We start from the raw sequence: 23,319 nt of genomic DNA, 5'->3' as shown, positions 1-23,319 counted from the left end.
AGGAGGAGGAGGACGAGGAGGAGGACAAGGAGGAGGAGGACGAGGACGAGGAGGAGGAAGAGGAGGAGGAGGAGGAGGAGGAGGAGGAGGAGGAGGAGGAGGAGGAGGACGAGGAGGACGAGGAAGAGGAGGAGGACGAGGAGGAGGAGGACGAGGAGGAGGAGGAGGAGGAGGACGAGGAGGAGGAGGAGGAGGAGGGAGGAGGAGGAGGAGGAGGTGGAGGAGGATGACGAGGAAGAGGAGGAGGACGAGGAGGAGGAGGAGGAGGACGAGGAGGAGGAGGAGGAGGAGGAGGTGGAGGAGGATGACGAGGAAGAGGAGGAGGAGGAGGAGGAGGACGAGGAGGAGGAGGAGGAGGAGGAGGAGGAGGACGAGGAGGAGGAGGAGGTGAAAGGTCACGGGTCAGAGGTCAGAGGAACCAGCACATTATATTTAATAAAATGGTCGCCCTCTAGAAGAAAAGAAATGCCGGTGGGCGCCCTTACTCATTATCTGCATTGAGGTAACAAATGAATAAATAAACAAACAAACAACCAAATAAAGAAAGAAAGAAAGAAAGACACTTTCCCCCCTGTAACTCTCGTTGAAGTGAAACTGACTAAACACTATCAGGGACCAATTGTTTTTTTATATATTAATAAATACAGTTATTTATGAAAATAATAAATAATAAATAAATAAATAAACGAACGAACGAACGAACGAAAGAAAAAAGAAAGAAAGAAAGACACTTCCCCCTGTAACTCTCTATTTATATAATAATAAATACAGTTATTTATGAAAATAATAAATAATAAATAAATAAATAAACGAACGAACGAAAGAATAAAGAAAGAAAGAAAGACACTTCCCCCCTGTAACTCTCTATTTATATAATAATAAATACAGTTATTTATGAAAATGATAAATAATAAATAAATTAAATAAATACAAATCTTAATTTTTGTCTTAAAACCATTGTGTTGTCTGATTGATGCTTCCTAACTGCACACGTGCAGGAACGAGAAGAAAACTCCTGTTTAAAGCAGTACATTAAATTAATTCACATTAAAACAACAGTATAATATCGTCTTTGAGAGGAAACACTGAGACACTGAAGAATAAAACAATCCCTGTAAACCATGTGACCTCTCCTCTATCTGTCCCAGCTGCTCGGAGGTCAGAGGTCAACACCTGTACACTTCCTGCTCCGTCAGCCTTCGGAGATTAAAGTTTAAACTTATGAAACTAAACTATTCCTAAAACACAGAGAGAGGAGTCACAACTGTTTGTTAATGAGCCACAGGCCCAGCTGTGGAGGCGACCTTTGACCTCTCACAACCAGCTGGAACAGAGAGAGTCAGAGGGAAGTAGAAATGTGGATGAAGCTGTTGCAGGTTGAGATTACTGGACCACCTGTTGTTGACATTCATCCAGAAAGATCTCACGGTAGTAAAACTGCACTAAAGAGACATCACTACTCAAAACAGTCCGTCCTGTACGGTTCAGAAACTCCTCCTAATCTGCTGTTTGGAGCTTCAGTAGAATAAATGCTGAAAAATAAGTACGCAGTTTGTTTTCTATAAATTAATGTAGTGATAAAATAGAGGTTACGTCTGACAGAATTTGTTTGGCCCCTGGCAACAATCTGGGTTTCTCATGTGGCCCCCCAGGAAAAATAACTGCCCATCCCACCCCGGTCATAATGGTGCTGCTTGGAGAGTCAAATATCTTCTGAGGTGGTACGTGGTGTAAAATGTTTCAGAACCTCTGGTGTAGACAATAATGAGTCACACAATGGGGAGATCTGTGCCTGATCAGAAGTGTCTTCTGTTATGTGACCTTTATTATGACGCCACCTCCTGGCGGAAGAAGGTTATCACCACGGAGAGTTACTGAAGGAAGGAAAGCATGAAGGCATGCAACTTTACTCTGCTTTATTAAGTCATCATAATCTGATAATTACAGTGCGTGAGTGTTTATTTGTCTTTTCATACAGTTCACTGACATTGCTTTTAGTTGACATCGCTGTAAAGCTAGCTTTCTAGCTTTTGATGTGCATCAATGTTTGATTAATGCTCATATGTATGGAAGATATGGATAAGGTTTGTAATGGTTATGTTTTTGTAAGAGCTCATTTTATTTGTATTCGTCTGTCCTTTAGCTCTCACGGTGTTTAAAGAAGAAAGGTGCTTTCTGAAGGAAGGATATTACAGTAAATTTGACATCAGTACGCTTCACCATTGTCTGTTCTGAGGCCCGCTACACGTATACGGTGTCATGTCATCGTGTTTCTCGCATGTGTTTTCGTGACTAAACGTAGTCTGGAGAGCTCATCGGGGATTCCTCCCTGTGGAAGATCTTATAGTGTGACTTCCTGTCTCCGGCCAGTCATGTAGTGAAAACCCCGACGAGTACAAGACAACAACAGTATTTAGTGTGTCCTGATATACAGGAACATTTCTATTATCTTTGATCTGAATGTAACTGAAGTGAATTAACTCAAGTGAAACAGAAACAAGAGTAAATCAACATTAAGAGGCTATAAAGACCAGAGCAGAGGAACAGCAGGACTGACAGGAGGAGTGTTAAAACTCAGCTGGAGATGAGAGGAAGCCGACACACACACGCACACGCACACGCACACACGCACACGCACGCACACACACACGCACACGCACACACACGCACACGCACACACACACACACACACACACAAACACAGACGTGTGATGGAAGGAGCTGGTAACATGTTCCTGTGTGTGTGATGATGATGTGAACACGTGTCGGGGAAGTTGAGGAATGTAGAGTTTGACACCTGAAGGTCAACCAGGTGACCTCCAGCTGCCCGTCTGTCTCTCTACAGTCAAAGAGGAGGAGGAGGAGGAGACGCTGCTCTGGTAACGGCCTGAATCCTCACAACATGTCAGCAGGCAGGAAAACCAGCTCAGCTTTTAGTTTAAAGGTTTCATAAACTTAAAGATCTCAACCTCTGTAGCAGTTTGAAATCTTTCAGATTAAATTACAACACAAACCTTTTAAACTACCGACCAAAAAATACAGATTATTCACGTTACTACAGCCCAGGCTCACACTTGAAATAGTCCAAAAATGTAATGTATTGATTCGTGTACATAGACACAAATTTCACATTTGTTTTCGTGATGGTCAGAACAAAATCAATTTATGTGTAATACACATAATCGTGAACCAGGGAATATAAAGAGCGGCGAACACTGCGTGGGGAGGAGGTCAGGGTGGACGGGTGGGTCTAAAAAAAAAACAGACTTTCACCAGGAGATTATTGGTGCCCCGTGTGAGACTAGAAATCAACTTTGATTTATTTGTCACGTAACTTCCGTACCTAAGTTACAGCACTTCTGGAGTTATTTTAACCCAAACCACAATCTTTTCCTAAACCTAACTAAGTAGTTTTATTTTGAAAAGTGGAAATTGACAGGTGTGCCACGTGTTGCTGGACATTTGTAGGAAAACGCACGAAAAATACGTTGAAAGTCATGCTGAGCGTCACGGAAAAAAGGGAAATTCATGTCGATGTCTAATCTGAGAGAGCGCTAAACCGTTTCTTGTTTTAAAATACACGTTAATGAAATCTATTATGTTGGAAAGATGATATTTGTTAGCCATTTTTAGACAAACATCATTTCAGACAGATTCCTTATTTGTTCAAAAGCTCATTTAGAGTCTGGTGATTTACTAACTTACTGATTTAATCATCATATGTATATATATAATTTGTATATATATAAATATTAGGGCTGTCAATTGATTAAAATATTTAATCGCGATTAATCACAAATTAATCACACATGTTTTTTATCTGTTCTAAATGTACCTTAAAGGGAGATTAGTCCAGTATTTAATCCTCTTATCAACATGGGAGTGGACAAATATGCTGCTTTATGCAAATGTATGTATATATTTATTATTGAAAATCAATTAACAACACAAAACAATGACAGATATTGATCCAGAAACCCTCACAGGTACTGCATTTAGCATAAAACAATATGCTCACATCATAACATGGCAAACTGCAGCCCAACAGGCAACAACAGCTGTCAGTGTGTCAGTGTGCTGACTTCACTATGACTTGCCCCAAACTGCATGTGATGATCATAAAGTGGGCATGTCTGTAAAGGGGAGACTCGTGGGTACCCATAGAACCCATTTACATTCACTGATCTGGAGGTCAGAGGTCAAGGGACCCCTTTGAAAATGGACATGACAGTTTTTCCTCTCCAAAATGTAGCGTAAGTTTGGAGCGTTATTTAACCTCCTTCATGACCAGCTAGTCTGACATGGTTGGTACTGATGGATTCATCAGGTTTACTAGTTTCATATGATTCTTCACTCTAGCTTTAAAACTGAGCCGCTAAACCTACGAAAGTTCAGTTGCGTTAATGCGTTAAAGAAATTGGTGGTGTCAAAACGATTTAGCATTAACTATTATCGTGTTAACTCTGACATCAGAAGAAGTGCTGTATTATAATGCTGACACACTATACTAAGTTTCCCTTACAAAGATCATAGGAGTTATTAATAATCTCTTACCTGTAGTCGTACTGCGTGCTCCTGTTTCCTCTTCATGTCGTTGATGTACCAGGCGACCGCTGTCATGGTGATGATGGCGTCCTCGATGACCTCATATCCGGGGTCGCTCTTGTCAAAGTGTTTGGAAAGTTCCTGAGATTCAGACATGAAACCCGTTTTAGCTGGTTTATCTCCGACGTGTTCACTGTTCTACAAAACAACGTTAACCAGCCGACACATCACAGAGACGATCGAAGCAGGACCAGCTGAGGATTATGGGAAAATCCCTGCGCCGCTCCAAACACATGTTTGAGCGGTGTTTATACTGGCCTCCGTACACAGAGCAACAACAACACACACTAATACTCACTAATACACACTAATATACACTAATGCAGACCAAACAGGAGAGAACAAAGACCGGCTCTACTGTCTGTTTCATCATCCTCCTCTCTGAGGTGGGCTTGGACTGGAACCAGAACTTGGACTGGACCCAGTGGAGAAACTCTCCAAGTTTATTGGGAGAAGCTGTCAGAGGAATGTGTGTTTTGTGTTTTATGGATGAGTGTGATGTTTAAAGGTCGTGACCCCGTGATGAGCTGGGATGTATTAGATAAATAATAATTATATAAATAAATATTTATATAATAAACAGTCAGGACACGGCCCGGTCTAAAGAAGGGAAGTCCCAATCTGTTGTTGTTGCTGCTCTTTATCATTTAATAAATCACTGAGTAACGCAGACCTGACACCTGACCACTTTTATCACCGTCACAGACGTATCTCTAAAGACTTAAAATCTAAGAGGAGACACACGAGATGTGCTCAGCTGTCCTCAGCTGTCCTCAGATGTCCTCAGCTGTCCTCAGTTTTTCTCACTGAGAGGACGGAAAACTTTATCTCTGTGTGATTTTAGCCCATAAATCCTGTGTTTACTGACAGGAAACAGCCTGTTGGCTTCACTCAGTGAGATAATTACTACACGACTACATTAATCAAGTATTCAATTATAAATATATAGATACTGAATGTTTTAGTACTCCTTGTGATGGACTGTATGAAGTATTTCAGGTATTACCTGTAGTAGCAGGTGGTATTTTAAGTAATACGTGTAGTATAGATCCTCTTCCTACTGTCTTGGTAAAAGCCTGCCTTATCCTCTCTGTCATCATACATTCCTCCCTCACCTCTGGTATTGTTCCCTCATCTTTCAAATTAGCCACTAGAACTCCGACAGTATACTCAACAGATCCCAACAATTAACAATAACCTTCGTCCTATTTGAACCTACCTTTTCTATCTAAAATCCTTGAAAAAACAGATGCATCTCGTCACTACCGGTGTTCCCCAGGGATCCGTCCTGGGGCCCCTTTTGTTATCATTTTATCTACTTCCTCTTGGCCATATCTTCCGTAAATTTAACATCCATTTTCGTTGCTATGCCGATGACACCCAGCTCTACCTGTCAACCAGACCCACTTCCACCCTCCCGCCTACCTCCCTTCTCTGATTGCCTTCAAGAAATCAAATCCTGGTTCTCCTGCAACTTTCTCAAACTAAATAGTGATAAAACCGAAGTTCTCCTCATTGGCACCAAATCCACCGTGACAAGACATGACTGTTTCTCCCTTCCCTTAGGTTAAAGCCCCAGACACACCAGGAACGTCAGGAGCGCGTGGCGGCTGCATGATTCACGCTTTGGGCGTTCACACCAGCTGCGTTTCTGCTGCTGCTGTCAGCCCTTTCTTTCTACATAGAGTTTGCCTTTTAATGGCCATTTCATTTCATTACAAATATGATTTATATTTATTTTAGACCGAGAAAGGTTAAGAATCGTGTGGTAATTTGTAAATAATAGTAATAATCCACAATTAAAACACGGTACTATATTCATTCATGGAGCTCTCCAAGTCACTGCATGTTCTACAACACTGTCCGGCACATATTTCAGAATAAAAACCTTGCGTTAACAAATGAAGGAATTCTGTCTTTGGAGTAGTACCTGTAGTAGCAGGTGGTATTTGAGGTACTAGGTGTAGTATTTGGAGTAGTACCTGTAGTAGCAGGTGGTATTTGAGGTACTAGGTGTAGTATTTGGAGTAGTACCTGTAGTAGCAGGTGGTATTTGAGGTACTAGTAGTAGTATTTGGAGTATTACTTGTAGTAGCAGGTGGTATTTGAGGTACTAGGTGTAGTATTTGGAGTAGTACCTGTAGTAGCAGGTGGTATTTGAGGTACTAAGTGTAGTATTTGGAGTAGTACCTGTAGTAGCAGGTGGTATTTGAGGTACTAGGTGTAGTATTTGGAGTAGTACCTCTAGTAGCAGGTGGTATTTGAGATACTAGTAGTAGTATTTGGAGTATTACTTGTAGTAGCAGGTGGTATTTGAGGTACTAGGTGTAGTACTTGGAGTAGTACCTGTAGTAGCAGGTGGTATTTGAGGTACTAGGTGTAGTATTTGGAGTAGTACCTCTAGTAGCAGGTGGTATTTGAGGTACTAGTAGTAGTATTTGGAGTATTACTTGTAGTAGCAGGTGGTATTTGAGGTACTAAGTGTAGTATTTGGAGTAGTACCTGTAGTAGCAGGTGGTATTTGAGGTACTAAGTGTAGTATTTGGAGTAGTACCTGTAGTAGCAGGTGGTATTTGAGGTACTAAGTGTAGTATTTGGAGTAGTACCTGTAGTAGCAGGTGGTATTTGAGGTACTAAGTGTAGTATTTGGAGTAGTACCTGTAGTAGCAGGTGGTATTTGAGGTACTAGGTGTAGTATTTGGAGTAGTACCTGTAGTAGCAGGTGGTATTTGAGGATCCTCTGCACCGGTTTGAGCAGGTACGTCTCCAGAGGTAACGAGTGGTTCAGAGTCGTCTGTCTCTCCTGGAAGAACCGAACCAGAGTCTTGTGTTTCATACAGTCCCTCAGCACCGCCACCGAACTGTGGAGACAGAGACAGAACCAGAATCAGAACCAGAACCAGAGAGAGAGAGAGAGAGAGACCAGAGAGGGGGAGAGAAAACATATTACTGCTGATGTCAGCGTAGATCTGTTATAAATTAAAGCTTTCTCTTGTTTTGTCTCCTCAGTCTGGTTTGTTTTCTCTCTCACTCAACACGACACGATACAGGATTCAATAAGAACCTGATACACAGAACCAGAACCAGAACCAGAACCAGAACCCTTAACAGACATTATATAAGAGTGATGGACGTCCAGATGAGATTACAAACACCAACAAAGAGAGAGAGAGTTCAGACGTCGAGGTCCGGAAGATGATGGAGAAACTCCTGGAATGAAAGGAGGGATGGAAGAGGAAGAGGAGGAAGAAGAGGAGGAGATTATGAAGGAGGTAGAGGAGTCCACAGCTGTTTGGACCTCTGACAAACAGCCATTACACGTTTAGGGGAGAAGGAGAGGAAGTGAGGAGATCGGAGATGACGAGGAGGAGGTCTGTGAGATGAAGAAGAAGCTCATTCATCACGATCTGAACAAAGAAAGAGAAACAGAGAAGATGAAGAAGGGATGAACATTCATCAGAAAGCTGAACAAAAGACAGGAAGAAACTGAAGAGTCTGAGGGAGATGATGGAGGAGAGGAGGAGGAAGGAGAGGAAACGGGGGATGGAGGACAGAGGAGAGTCCTCGACAAACATTCATCACAGCGAGAAGCCAAAGAATCTTGGAAACCAGCGGTGAGATGGGAAGTCTGAACGAGGGGGGGTGAAGAGAGAGGAAGGAGGTCAAGGTAACGATGGAGGAGGAGAGAGGAGGCGAGGAGGAGGAGAGGAGGAGAGGAAGAGAGAGGAGGCGAGGAGGAGAGAGGAGAGAGGAGGAGGATCTGTTCCTCCAGATAGACGTTAATCACAGGAGGAGTCCAGAGCAGCAGTAATATCTTCTACAGACTCGTGTTCAGCAGGAAGTCTGAAGCTTTCAAACCGTTTATCTGCCCATTTCAACCTGAGACACAATGATGTCTCCGAAATTATGATTACAAACACTTTGTTTGCCATCGTGTTTTTTAGGCCGTCACCATCTTGTTTATTTTTGTTCGTCACCATCTTGACCTGGTGAACGTTTGGATGCTCTTCTCCAGCTCAGCATCAGGTCAAACTCTCAACACAACATTTATATAATCTAAACCTGAGTTTAGCTCCATTAAAACGCTCTAAGAATAAATAAATCCTCAGTATGTTGTTTCTTCTGTCCTCCGCAGCTTCTAGAGGATGTTAGCTGGATGTTTTGCTGAACTGAATGTGGTCATCGCAAGAAGTACGACAAACATGAACTCCGATGTGAGAGGACAAAACATTTGCATTCATACAAATGTCAGAACCAGGACCGAGTCGTCTTAGACAGCAAGCGACGCTGTAATCTACGATCTCAGACAGAACCAGACTGAAGGAAACCGCCTGCAGCCTTCAGATAAACACCGACCTCTGCATGAAGAATCTAAAGCATATGGCAGATATGAAACTCCGTCCACCAGAGAGACATTCCTAGAAACCCAGCTTGGACAGATTCCCATCAAATCACTCCGCTTCCTGCAGATGAAACTCACCTCTGTGGCGTCTTCTCCACAACTTTTATCATCTATTCTTCACCTCATGTTGCGTTCATTCTCAGAGAGAAATCAGTCTGTGTTTATTACAGACTGAAGCCTCCATATTCTCACCGACTGTAGATAATCAGAGCTGCTCCCCAGAGTCTGGATTCATCTCCACCAATCAGAGGAAACACAACACCAGCCTGCAGTCTGCACAGAATACCATTAACCTCCTCAACTCTCTGCTCTCGCCGCCACTCTGACGGCAACGTTTGTTTGCATTTGGTTTCCAGGTATCCAAATAATGACTTTTCCACTGTGTGTTAGTATCATATATATATTCATGTTGTATGTTCGATATATCGACTTACAACAATCAAACTGGTTCTGGCACAAGAAGACTCACAGCAACAGACCTGTTTGAGTCTCTGAATAAACTGGAGCTGTGGTGGATGATTCAGAGGTAACCTCAGTTTGGATCGGCCGCCCGTGAACACGACTACAAAGAGTCGAGATGAAACCACACAATCAGACAGATGAGGAGGTTCTGGAGGACGTTTTTCTATCATTAATGTTCCATCGTGATCTCTGCTGCTCGTCAACTTTCTTGAGCTTCTTGCCAAAGTGCAGCGGTGGAACCAGAGGGACCAGAGGCGATTCTAGGATCAGACCCCCCAGGAAGTTTGGAGCGTCAAACACTTTATTTGTGAAACTAAAAGTAACGTTGACTTATTTTGTCACAACGTTAGTAACGTGACTCGTCGGTATCGTCAGCCCCGTGACTCACTAGTCAGTGAAGTTAACGACAACCGCGACTGTTTCCTAAACCTAACTAAGCGGTTGTGTTGCCTAAACCTAACTTCCTGTGACAACAGAAGTTTATTTTGAAAGGACACTGTGCATGTAACGAGCGTATATTGACACGCTGTCCCTGGTCCGTCCAAAGGTAACACTAGAGGGGTACCCCATGCGTCAGTCTTTGATATTTGACGAGTTGGGAGTGAGAATGTGTTGCCCATCAGTACAGCGAGTGAGAGAGACAGGAAGTGTTTGGCTTTAATTATAGGAAAGAGAACTATTTTAAAGGGGACATGTTATGAAAAACTTTTTTTTAGAGCTTGTGCACAAACATTTGGTCTTTTTCAGGAGTTGGTCTTAAAGAGACAGTCGCTAAAACTGAGTACAGGTATATTCAGACAGACAGTATGAGATATATATTGTGTTTTTCGAACATTAAAGCATCTAAACATGTTCTAGTAGAAACCCAAAATACAAGTATGAATCTGGAAATGAGCACGATATGTCCCTCTTTAACTTTTCCACAATGGAAAAGTTGAATTATGGTTCATTCTTAATGATGATGATTATAATGCCGTTCCTTCCTTTCGCTGATCAGGAGAAACAATCTGTGCAAACCGAGCTTCATATTTTGGTCACATTAACGGCTCTAATCTTTCCTCCATGTTGTTTTTTTCTGGTTCTGTCCTGATTCTGTCGAGCAAAGAGACTTTCATAAGACAGAAAAATGACTTGGTAAGATGGAGATGTTTGCAACGCAGTCGGAGGGAATCTATCTTAAACATCCCCCATGAAGGATCTGATCTAAACCCAGTAACCTGCTCTCTGAGCTACACGTCCACCTTCCAATGAGTCGGACCATTACTGGAAGATTTCCCCGCTCTGTTAAAACTTGGCTTTAAGGACGCGCCCCCCCCCTCCGGCTCTGCAGCTCATCAATTTACAGCATTACAAACAGAACACGGAATCCAAGTGGAGTTTAGCAGCATAAATCAGCTCAGCATCTGTCTCCGTCCTCCCTCTGGACCGACCTACTGAGATTACATCCACGTCTGTTAATGTCGTTTTAACAGCAGCTCGTTTCCTGATATACGTTACGCTGGATACAACAACGTGTGTTTGTGAGAGAAACACTTTAATTCTGCTGTTAGTGATTTCAGATGGCGAAGGAAGCTGCATTCCTGGAGTTGTTTTTTGTGTTATTTTCTCTTTTCTCTCGCAGGAGAATTAAACCAAACCGAGAGTCTCATCTCGAGTTCCCAGCGGGGCGACACTCGAGTTCAGAAACCTGCAAATCCAGCAGATTCTCCTCCAGACCGGACCCGGCGGATCACAGCGGAAAACTGTCTTCTGGTGATCACATCTGTCTCTAGTAACACACATCTGTTCTCATTTGGTGATGAGGTGGCTGTCGACCTAATAATGAATGATGTTTTATTAATCTTTGCACAGTTTGTAGGCTTTTTTCTTTTTTTACGATTTTGAAATCTATGTTTTTAATGCCAGAATCAATATATCTGCTTCATCTGAGTCTATGTGGAGGTAGAAGGAAGTTACCGCTTTTATTGTGGTAGTCTGAGTAACGTGACGTCATATCCGTTCCGTATCCGTCAACCAAAACAAACCGCAGCCGGATGCAGCAGTAGGTCACTTTGGTTGCTATTTTAGATTTAGTCTGACACCAGGATCAGACTACAGGATGTTTATGACGGTTCCGATGGTCACTATGGGCCCCCCCCTGGGCCCGACCATGTAAAGCGGCCCACGAGGCTGCGGGGGAAAACAATAAGAATATAATTCACAGGGAGAAGAGAAAGCGGGGGCACAACGGGATGCTCCATGACGGCGGTGGTGTTTTTTACTCCGACACAACCTAGATTGAATATCCTACCTATGTGATTCTGTTCACAGCTGTGTGCGTCTGTGCTCAGCCGGTCAAATTCGCGGAACACGACGTGGAAAGCAAAAAAACAACAAATCAAACTTGCTAGGCATCGGTTGTCGTGTACTATGACACTGTTACGGTTGGATGTGTTTCCTCTGCTGTTGTCCCTTTTCCCTCTCCAGTAGCTCTGCCCAGGTGTGTTGCATTTGCTCAACGAGGTTGGGAAGGAGGTGTTTAAAAGCTCCTGTGCCAGCAGCAGAAGAGAGAGGCTTCTGGTGTGAGGACTGCTGCTTCGGCTGCCTCTCAGTTTAGGACTTGATATTTAGTCTTCTTCATATTTTCTTGTTAATAAATCCTATGGATTTGAGAGTTTTAAAAGGTGTCTTTCGTGTTTGGTTTGGGTCAGTGTTAGAGTGTTGTTCGCCCCAATAGGGCTGCCCAAGGGTGGGGTGTAACAAAAGGGGGCTCGTCCGGGATTAGAACATCCATGAGGTGAAGTAAATGTAAGTTTTTGTGTGTATTTTGTGGCCTTTGAGTCTAGAGTTTAGATCATTTGTTGCTATTGCTGCTTGTTTAGTTGTGCTTTTGACTGTTTGACCAGCTACACCAGATAAAACGATCGATTGTCGCACACGACACTCATTTATAGTTCCCGTTCCGAGTCGACACCCTACGACGGCCGTGTCGGGCTATAATCGGGCTGATATCGTGAAGTCTGAACCGGACATTAGTCTTGTTTTAAAACCAAAATGCAAATTAGTTTCAAGTCACATTTTAAGTCATTTTTATCCTTCATAGTTTTAGTCGACAACAACTCAAAACGTTTTCGTCCAGTTTTAGCCGACAAAAAGTCATTAATTTTTAGTTAACAAATCATTTTAGGGCTGAGTGTTGACAAGAATCTGGTGATATGATACGTATCATGATACAGAGATTACGATTCAATATATTACGATACTGTAAGTAAGAAGAACACACCAGAAAAACACCATTTTAGAATCGGCCAAAAATAACATGTTTGTACTGCATGTTTTTTGCCCCCAAACTGCATGTGATTATCATAAAGTGGGCATGTCTGTAAAGGGGAGACTCGTGGGTACCCATAGAACCCATTTACATTCACTGATCTGGAGGTCAGAGGTCAAGGGACCCCTTTGGAAATGGACATGACAGTTTTTCCTCACCAACATTTAGTGCAACTTCGGGGCGTAATTTCGCCTCCTTCCCAACTAGCTAGAGTGACCTGGTTGGTACCGATGGATTCTCTAGGTTTTCTACACAGGCACAGTTTGTGTTGGTTCAGGGGGTTCACATGTGCCAGAGACAGAAACTATAGAGCTGATCGTTCTCTGTTAGACAGAGGTGAGGTGTTGTAGAGAGTTACAGCTTTAGGCAGCAGGACAGATTTCCTCTATCGGTCCTCGTGACAGCGAAGACATCATGACATCTGTCCTGAAATGTACCCAACATGCTGCAGCAGTTTGGGAGTGTGAAGCCTGAAAGCCTCCAACAGGAGAAGAAGAAGCAGCGATGCAGCGCTGAAAGCTGAAAGCTGGAGAGTTTCTCAGAGTTTCTCAGTTTGCTGGTCTGAAAGCAGTTGACCTACTTTTTTTTATTGGAGTTTAATGGAGCTTTAAGGAGGAGACAGGCACAGAGAGGAGGGAGCTGAAGGAGGGATTTAAACTCACACACATAATAAAGGCATGTATGGATGGATGTGGATGAAGGCGTTTACTGTGTATACATGCAGTGATTTAAGTGTATTAACATGCAGACAGATGTGGACACACACACACGCACACACACACACACACACACACACACACACACACACACACACACACACAGAGAGCTGGGCAGTGATCCAGTCAGGACAAACATCTGTCTGTCAGATTGATGGAGAGGAGATGTTGTGAGAGATATGAACACACAAAGAGCAACAACTGGAGCACATCTGTGCTGAACACAGCACTAATACTTGTCAGAGTGTTTTGGTGACGGTAAAACTAAACTGTTGATCTCTGACTATGTGGTCGCTGACACACTGGTCTGGTCCTGCTGCTGTCAGCAGCTCTTTCTCTGAAGGAGCATTGAAGCCTTTCACTGTGTTGGTTGTTGGCGTTCACTTCTGAGGAGCTGGTCACCAAACACCATTCTGTTTTAGTGCTTTAATATGTTGTTGTATTCACCCATCTGACAGTTCTCAGATCAAGATTTTACACAGTAAACATGCCATCGGTTTATATAATATGATGCTGTTAGGAATTTAAAGTGGCAGTAGACCAGTTTTGTTTTGCTTTAACTTCATTATGAAGTAAATGTTGTAAAACAACCAAAAAGAGACCGAATACAGCCACAAAGAGACACAAAACAACCACAAAGAGACACAAAACAATCACAAAGAGACGTAAAACCTCTACAAAGTGACGTAAAACATCTACAAAGAGATACAAAAAGACCAAAAGGAGACAGAATACAAACACAAGAAAACGCAAAACCTCTACAAAGAGACGTAAAACCTCTACAAGAAAACGCAAAACCTCTACAAAGAGACGTAAAACCTCTACAAAGAGACGTAAAACCTCTACAAGAAAACGCAAAACCTCTACAAAGAGACGTAAAACCTCTACAAGGAGACGTAAAACCTCTACAAAGAGACGTAAAACCTCTACAAAGAGACGTAAAACCTCTACAAGGAGACGTAAAACCTCTACAAGGAGACGTAAAACTTCTACAAGGAGACGTAAAACCTCTACAAAGAGACGTAAAACCTCTACAAGGAGACGTAAAACCTCTACAAGGAGACGTAAAACCTCTACAAGGAGACGTAAAACCTCTACAAGGAGACGTAAAACTTCTACAAGGAGACGTAAAACCTCTACAAGGAGACGTAAAACCTCTACAAGGAGACGTAAAACTTCTACAAGGAGACGTAAAACCTCTACAAGGAGACGTAAAACCTCTACAAGGAGACGTAAAACCTCTACAAGGAGACGTAAAACCTCTACAAGGAGACGTAAAACCTCTACAAGGAGACGTAAAACCTCTACAAGGAGACGTAAAACTTCTACAAGGAGACGTAAAACCTCTACAAGGAGACGTAAAACCTCTACAAGGAGACGTAAAACTTCTACAAGGAGACGTAAAACCTCTACAAGGAGACGTAAAACCTCTACAAGGAGACGTAAAACCTCTACAAAGAGACGTAAAACCTCTACAAGGAGACGTAAAACCTCTACAAGGAGACGTAAAACCTCTACAAGGAGACGTAAAACTTCTACAAGGAGACGTAAAACCTCTACAAGGAGACGTAAAACCTCTACAAGGAGACGTAAAACCTCTACAAGGAGACGTAAAACTTCTACAAGGAGACGTAAAACCTCTACAAAGATATACAAAAAGACCAAAAGGAGACAGAATACAAACACAAAGAGACGCAAAACGTCTACAAGGAGATGTAAAACCTGATCTCTTGTGTTCTTGTAAGTTTTGTCTGATCCATCATAAACTTTCATCATAATTTCTTCCACATTGAAATCATAGTTTAACTTTATATATTCTGACCTCATTCATTCACAACACATGTTCTGATTGAAATGATGAACAGACTCACGCTATCATTAATATTAACACTACGTCACGCCTCCGACCGGCGAGTAACGCCGCGGGTGGGTTCACACTGAAGCCCGGTTCCCCGGTCTCTAAAGGGCGCCTCCGTGTATCGGCCTCCGTGTATCGGCCTCCGACGCCGAGGGGCGCTGACCAAACGTTGATTTAACACACAACCCGTTCAGACTGATAGAATATAAGTGAGTACTTACTTTGGGTAGTTCATGCAGTAGAGAGTGTAGATGTCAAAGGCTTCACTCTGAAAGAGGAGGAGAGGACAAACGTTAGAGAGGACAAACAGACACACCATCTTTTCTTCATCACTCCATCACTAAATAAAGAGTCAAATATATACGTGATATTCTTCTGATCAGACTCATGAGGATGAATGTTTCTGATGTTATCTGACGTGTGGAGGTTCTTCTACAGCGGTGAAGTGTTTGGACGTTAATAATAACATTCAGACTGAATCCAACACGTCATAAACTACAACTCCTTCATGATTATTGATTATTATTGGTCATAAAAGCTTCTTATTCTCCTCCTAAACACGTGCATGACCAGAACACTAGAGGGTGTTTGAGTACTGCCTCGTCCTACAACTACTGTGTTACTTACATCTTTTATTTATAGATGAAGTTCTTGAAGTCTCTGCTGCATTGTTAGTGTTAAAAAAGTAACTTAAATTTGTATCTAAGACTGTAATTAATTTGCTGTGGTGGTGTTTGTATGTTTGTTTTGTTTGGTATTTCAGGTGTCACGTCTCTAAGTTTGATCTGTAACTATGTATTTCTATTTTGTATGTTATTTTAATGCGGATCACACACTATGTACCACATACTCAACAGGCGTACTATCGTTCAACATACTTTTGTGTGTATAAACATTTGTGTGCATGAATGAACCCAAAATCAGCTGTGAGTCACATTCCTCTCCCTTCTTTCTACTTCCTGTTAACTATCTAAATACCACAACGTTGATGTGAGTTAAACTCTGCATCTTTTCCCACGTCTGGGTCCTCCGTTCTCATCCATCCGATACGCTTCATCACTTCCCATCATCAGGCTTCTCACATGTGTCAGAGTTCCAGTTAATGTTGATATGAATCACAAAGTTTCCATTTATACACGACGCCTCATAGTCAGGGACGCCTTAATATGACCTGAGGCCGCAGAGCTACGGACGTTTTGGACGTCCTCCGTCCCTTCACAATACGTCATGGCAGCTTTAATTCAGAACCTCCCGTCAACAGAGAGTGATACATATTAAATGGAGAGTCCTCCTGATCAGTAAACAGTCCTTTATTCAAACTTGACCTCACTGTATAAAATGACCTCTGGTGACCTCTAGGATAATCACAGCCTCATGAAACTTTACAGCCACAAACTAGAGCCCTAGAGCATTCAGAGGATGGATGGATCAAACTAGAGACCTAGAGCATTCAGAGGATGGATGGATCAGACTAGAGACCTAGAGCATTCAGAGGATGGATGGATCCGACTAGAGACCTAGAGCATTCAGAGGATGGATGGATCAGACTAGAGACCTAGAGCATTCAGAGGATGGATGGATCCGACTAGAGACCTAGAGCATTCAGAGGATGGATGGATCAGACTAGAGACCTAGAGCATTCAGAGGATGGATGGATCAAACTAGAGACCTAGAGCATTCAGAGGATGGATGGATCAGACTAGAGACCTAGAGCATTCAGAGGGTGGATGGCTTTCCTAGCTATAGATTGACAATAAGGGGGTTTCTGAGCAGTTTACACAATAGAAGTGCTCAGAAAAATGCCATTTCTTGCAGAAGGTCATTAAGACATCAGAAGGTCTTGGTGTCTTAATGTGGTATTTTACAGAATTTATAATATTGGTATAGATAACAAATCTTGCTATAATAATTATTTTCATTATTTACACATATCACAGCCTTTATCTGAATATTTAATTCTTCTGGCAAAATAACAGCGGTGTGCACGGTAGATGGGCTACCATGAAAAGCCTCGTGCATTGAAGGTAGATAATGTGTATACACACAACATGTATTCATTGGGTGTTGGTTTGGTTGGTTTGTGTGCTGCTGTGAATGGAGGGTCCAGTTCTACTGGTGGTTTACTGGGTGTTTGGGTTCAGTGTGTCCTGTTTCCTGTCAACTAACAGCTGCACGCACGCACGCTCGAACGAACGCACGCACGCACGCACGCAGCTTTAGTGTACTCACCCTTTCGACGAAGCACTCGGCGATGTCGGCAGCGTGAGAACTCCTCTCTAGATCCTCCAGGAGGTCACTGAGGACACACAGACAGACGAGTTACAGTCAGTCGTCTCTGACGTTTTAATGGTGAAAAACTACACGGCCAGAGGTATGAACACACCTGGACGTTACATGTGATAGATGAACACGTGCACACACAAACAGAGCTCTAGGTCACTGACACAGAGATTTTTCTACGTCTTAATAGGTGCAGATTTCTCAAAACTCTGACTGACGTCATCAACTCGTGCATGCCCATTTGTTGCTTCGCTTAAAAGTGAAGAATTAGTGTCAAATGATCTCACTACGCAGAATGTTCTTCTACTTTCTGACGTATCGTTGACGTAGACTTTATCGCCACCGCAGCCTGCTTGTTTGAGCATCATTCATCAGACCAGCAATTCATCCAGAGGAGGCTCTAATGGCCACGCCCCCTTTTGGGGGAAAACAATCCCGTGTCCTTCATAGACAGTAACAGAGTAAACAGAAGAAGTTGAAACATCCAAAAATATATTAGAAGAACAGCCAAAAAATATTATATAATTATCCAAACAATATTATTAAATATGTGAAAAAGAAATTGCGCAAAATTTCCAATAAATATCCCAAAACATTTAGAAAATATACCACCAAAAAATCTGGAAAGCATCCAAAAACATATTAGAAGAACAGCCAAAAAATATTAGACAATTATCCAAAACATATTAGTAAAATATGTGAAAGAAAATTGTGCAAAAATTCGAAAAATGTGAGAAAAATATATCACCAAAAAAATCTGGAAAACATCCAAAAACATATTAGAAGAACAGACAAAAAATATTAGTTAAATATGTGAAAAGATTATTGAAAACTTTTTCGAGAAAAAGGTGAAAAAATATCCAAAAAATGTCCCAAAAAATATTTAATTTTTTTATGCGTGGCCTTGACTTTTTGCGAAGTACCTGTATGTGCCGGTCTGATGTATCCGTGTAGAGTTTGAGTTATTCTTTCAGTTCCCTTCAGTTTTTAGTGCCACATCAATCTCTAGCCTCATGTTACCTCACATTAATCTGATCTAAATACAGTAAAAGCGCTGCTTTCAGATACTGTATCAGCAGATACTCAGAGTTTTGGTATCGAGGGAGAAACAGTTGGATTGGTGCATCAGTAATTACAGTAAATGGATCCTGCGCCTGCATCTTCTCATGTTGGGTCTTGCAGGACCTGCAGGATCGCTGTTTGGAGCTCATTTTCAACCACAGATAGAAACCAGCCCACACAGGTCAGAATTCTCCCAGAGAGTCTCAGTGAAACTGGTTCACAGCCAGTCTGCGTTGCTGGGAGCGATGGGAAACATTTAACACTCCTGTTGTAGTTACTGTACAGTTCAGTCTCTGTGTCTGAAGGGTCAGTGTGACACTCAGCCGACTCCAGAAGCTGCAGACTGAAACAGCTGGCAGACGTTCATCCTGAAAACTCTTCCTCCGTTCCCACAATCCATCCTCATCGTCACCCCTCCATCCTGCCAAGTCTTAAATACTGCTGCTGCCCAGATACAACCAATATCCACAAATCAATCTGTATCTCTCCATCTTAATTCTCTTTTATCCATCTATCAGTTTCAGCCAAGATGTCATTCATACAAACCACACTCACTCATACAAACTACACACACATTCATACAAACTACACACATATTCATACATTACACACACTCACATAAATAGATATGCAGACATGTGTAATCGTCCCCTGTGTGTTTTCATCAGTTTCCTCATAAAACTTTTAGTCTTTTAGTGTCAAAAACAAACCAAGAACCTCTTCAACTCTTGTTGAAACCAAACTGGCCCTGTTTGGTTGTGAGGTAAAATCCAAACTACCCATTTTTGGCACCAAATTAGAAACCAAACTAACCCTGTTTGGACCTAAAGTTGAAACCAAAGTAGCCCTGTTTGGTCTTGTACTGTTAAGCCCTGACTTGGAAACCAATCTAGCCCTGTTTGGCATTGTATCCCTTTTTGGTTCTGAGGTAAAATCCAAACTACTCAGCTTTGGCACCAAATTAAACACCAAACTAATTCAGTTTGGCCCTGAAGTTGAAGCCAATCTTGCCCTATCTGTCGCTACAGTAGGAGCCAAAGTAGCCCTGTTTGGCCCTGAAGTTAAAACCGAAGTAACTGGTCTTTGGTCTTGTACCATTTAGCCCTGACTTAGAAACCAATCTAGCCGTTTGTCCCTGCAGTAGGAGCCAAAGTAGCATTGTTTGGCCCTCATATTGAAGCCAAACTGGTCCAATTTGGAGCCTAAGTAGAAACCAATCTAGCCCTGTTTGGTCTTGTAACATTTAGCCTTGACTTAGAAACCAATCTAGCCCTATTTGGCCATGTAGCAGTAGCCTTGTTTGGCCCTCCTGTTGAAACCAAACTGGCCCAATCTGGAGCCTAAGTAGAAACCAAACTAGCCCTGTTTGGTCTTATACCGTTTAGCCCTGACTTGGAAACCAATCTAGCCCTGTTTGGCCCTCCTGTTGAAACCAAACTGGCCCAATGTGTAGCCTATAAGCAGAAACAAATCTGTTTGTCCTGTAGCAGAAAACAACAAATTCTTTTTTGACTTTCTTATAGGCCAAAGTGGTCCAATGTGGGTCAGAAGGAACCAGGCTAGACAGTTGGAAGTTGTATTTATCTCAGCAGTCGTTCAGTATTTCTTCATCACTTCTCAAACGGAGTAAATTCACATGAATCCAGTCCTGGATTTGGTCTGTTTGATGACCCGTTAGGAGGTCTTCATGGTGGTTTATGAGCTCAGTGAGTTCGACGTCTTCGATGAGCAGCGAATAAAAAGGAAATTAAAGTGAGTGATTGAGCAGCAGCTCATCATCGGGTTTCCTTCCAGGAGAAACTCAGCAGAATATTAATATTTATAAACCGTTTGGCTCAGAGTCGTTGTCTTGTTTCTCTCGTGTTTCATGTTGAGTGATTTTCTCTGAAACGAGGTCGGAGAGGTAGAAGGTAGAAGGTAGAAGGTAAGGTGGAAGGTAGAAAGTAGAAAGTAGAAGGTAAAGGTAGAAGGTAAAAGTAGAAAGTAGAAGGTAGAAGGTAAAGGTTAAAGGTAGAAGGTAGAAGGTAGAAGGTAAAAGGTTAAGGTAGAAGGTAGAAGGTAGAAGGTAAAGGTAGAAGGTAGAAGGTAGAAGGTAGAAGGTAAGGTAGAAGGTAGAAGGTAAAAGGTTAAGGTAAAAGGTAGAAGGTAAAAGGTAGAAGGTAGAAGGTAGAAGGTCGAAGGTAGAAGGTAAAGGTAGAAGGTAGAAGGTAAGGTAGAAGGTAGAAGGTAGAAGGTAAAGGTAGAAGGTAGAAGGTAGAAGGTAAGGTAGAAGGTAGAAGGTAGAAGGTAAAGGTAGAAGGTAGAAGGTAAGGTAGAATGTAGAAGGTAAAAGGTAAAGGTAGAAGGTAGAAGGTAAGGTAGAAGGTAGAAGGTAAAGGTAGAAGGTAGAAGGTAGAAGGTAGAAGGTAAAGGTAGAAGGTCGAAGGTAGAAGGTAAAGGTAGAAGGTAAAGGTAGAAGGTAGAAGGTAGAAGGTAAAAGGTAAAGGTAGAAGGTAGAAGGTAAGGTAGAAGGTAGAAGGTAAAGGTAGAAGGTAGAAGGTAGAAGGTAGAAGGTAAGGTAGAAGGTAGAAGGTAGAAGGTAAGGTAGAAGGTAGAAGGTAGAAGGTAGGGTAGAAGGTAGAAGGTAGAAGGTAGAAGGTAGAAGGTAGAAGGTAAAGGTAGAAGGTAGAAGGTAGAAGGTAGAAGGTAGAAGGTAAAGGTAGAAGGTAGAAGGTAGAAGGTAGAAGGTAGAAGGTAGAAGGTAAAGGTAGAAGGTAGAAGGTAGAAGGTAGAAGGTAAGGTAGAAGGTAGAAGGTAAGGTAGAAGGTAGAAGGTAGAAGGTAAAGGTAGAAGGTAGGGTAGAAGGTAGAAGGTAAGGTAGAAGGTAGAAGGTAAAGGTAGAAGGTAGAAGGTAGAAGGTAGAAGGTAGGGTAGAAGGTAGAAGGTAAGGTAGAAGGTAGAAGGTAAGGTAGAAGGTAGAAGGTAGAAGGTAAAGGTAGAAGGTAGGGTAGAAGGTAGAAGGTAAGGTAGAAGGTAGAAGGTAAAGGTAGAAGGTAGAAGGTAGAAGGTAGAAGCTAGAAGGTAGAAGGTAAGGTAGAAGGTAGAAGGTAGAAGGTAATGGTAGAAGGTAGAAGGTAAGGTAGAAGGTAGAAGGTAAAGGTAGAAGGTAGAAGGTAGAAGGTAAGGTAGAAGGTAGAAGGTAAAGGTAGAAGGTAGAAGGTAGAAGGTAAGGTAGAAGGTAGAAGGTAAAGGTAGAAGGTAGAAGGTAGAAGGTAAAGGTAGAAGGTAGAAGGTAAGGTAGAAGGTAGAAGGTAAGGTAGAAGGTAGAAGGTAAAAGGTAAAGGTAGAAGGTAGAAGGTAAGGTAGAAGGTAGAAGGTAGAAGGTAGAAGGTAGAAGGTAGAAGGTAGAAGGTAAGGTAGAAGGTAGAAGGTAAAGGTAAGGTAGAAGGTAGAAGCAGTAACATGAGCTCAGCTCAGTCTTCCAGTCTTTTAGTCTGTTTATATCTTCTGTGATTTACAGGATGTTGTAATCTCTCGTAGGTACGCTGAGTGATCTCCAGGATTTAGAGACATTGCACAGAGCGAGGACGGTATTTTCCGTGAACAGTGTGAGACGTTTTCTGGCAGGATTTGCAGCCAAATTGATCTCATATGGCCTCCACAACGCACATCCAATCATATTTCACAATCCACAGGAGGCCGACGTCATGACAACAAACATTTTACAGCGATAATGAATGGAGGAGAGTTCATTTTATGAGTCTCAGAGTCACGTTACAGATGAATCATAATAATAATACTTTTTATTCAGTAGTTATTCAAATATGTTCTACTTTGACTTTTAAACTGTCATCAATGGAAGTCAACCTGCAGAGGTTTAAAATCAAAAAGTCTACCAGTGAAGACGGGGATTATGCTGTTTGAGACGCTGGGAAGCCTTTATTGTGAAAAACCTGTGCATTTTTTTTTATTGAAAGTAGCTTTAATGTGATTAAAAAACTGCAAAGTGGAGGAGATTAAACATAAATGTCAATGCTGGAGAAATTGTTAACGTAAATGAATCTGTTCCCTGTAACAATATTAATAAACAATAGGTTGCTTTTTGTACAAGAACACAAGTATTTGTTCATTTTAGTGTCACAGTCCAGCCGCCAATTATTACTCTACAATGAAAATACTCCATAACAGTTGGAGCTCAACTTCACGTATCTGCATCATGAACATTTAGTTTATTTTACTTGGGAGAATAAAGCATGAGGAGTGAAACATACGTCTCCTTTAAAGGTTTGACTTGGCAGCTATTTCACATTTCTTCATCTCTAATCACTGAATGTTTCCCTGCTCAGGACTGTGTTGAGGACATTTAAAGATGTCTACGGTGCAGCAGTACAAAGACAACACACAGACGTCTCTGAACAGTTAGAAGACAACACAGACGTCTCTGAACAGTTAGAAGACAACATCTATAACTTCTGGAACTATCTCTGAGAGGTTTTGTTTTTTGTTGCTAGGCAGAAACACGAGCCAAACTTCTGAAGACTGCAGCTCACTGAACAATATAATGTCTGAGGAAACACTGAAGATTAACTGGGTTCAATACTGCTGAATATATTTAACATGACATCACACCAACGGTAACACACAG

The 23,319-nt window shown here is 42.0% G+C and overlaps 1 protein-coding gene across 2 annotated transcripts in view; it reads right to left on the bottom strand.

Annotated features, from left to right (window-relative positions):
* Window positions 1–4,071: 4,071 nt before the first annotated feature.
* Window positions 4,072–23,319, bottom strand: part of plekhg2 (pleckstrin homology domain containing, family G (with RhoGef domain) member 2) — a 72,659-nt gene continuing 53,411 nt past the window's right edge. The window contains exons 4-7 of one of the 2 annotated variants that reach the window (XM_074640988.1): window positions 17,583–17,649; window positions 15,575–15,621; window positions 7,316–7,466; window positions 4,072–4,686 (exon numbers count right to left, since the gene is read on the bottom strand). In XM_074640988.1, the coding sequence (XP_074497089.1) occupies window positions 4,540–4,686; window positions 7,316–7,466; window positions 15,575–15,621; window positions 17,583–17,649 (412 nt within the window). In that variant the 3' untranslated portion in view covers window positions 4,072–4,539. The remainder of the gene's footprint in view (window positions 4,687–7,315; window positions 7,467–15,574; window positions 15,622–17,582; window positions 17,650–23,319) is intronic. The other variant, XM_074640987.1, reaches the window with a different exon arrangement.

Source organism: Sebastes fasciatus, chromosome 7 (genome assembly GCF_043250625.1).
Source record: "Sebastes fasciatus isolate fSebFas1 chromosome 7, fSebFas1.pri, whole genome shotgun sequence".
In the NCBI taxonomy this organism is placed as follows: domain Eukaryota; kingdom Metazoa; phylum Chordata; class Actinopteri; order Perciformes; family Sebastidae; genus Sebastes; species Sebastes fasciatus.
This window is presented reverse-complemented; position numbering and strand designations above follow the sequence as displayed.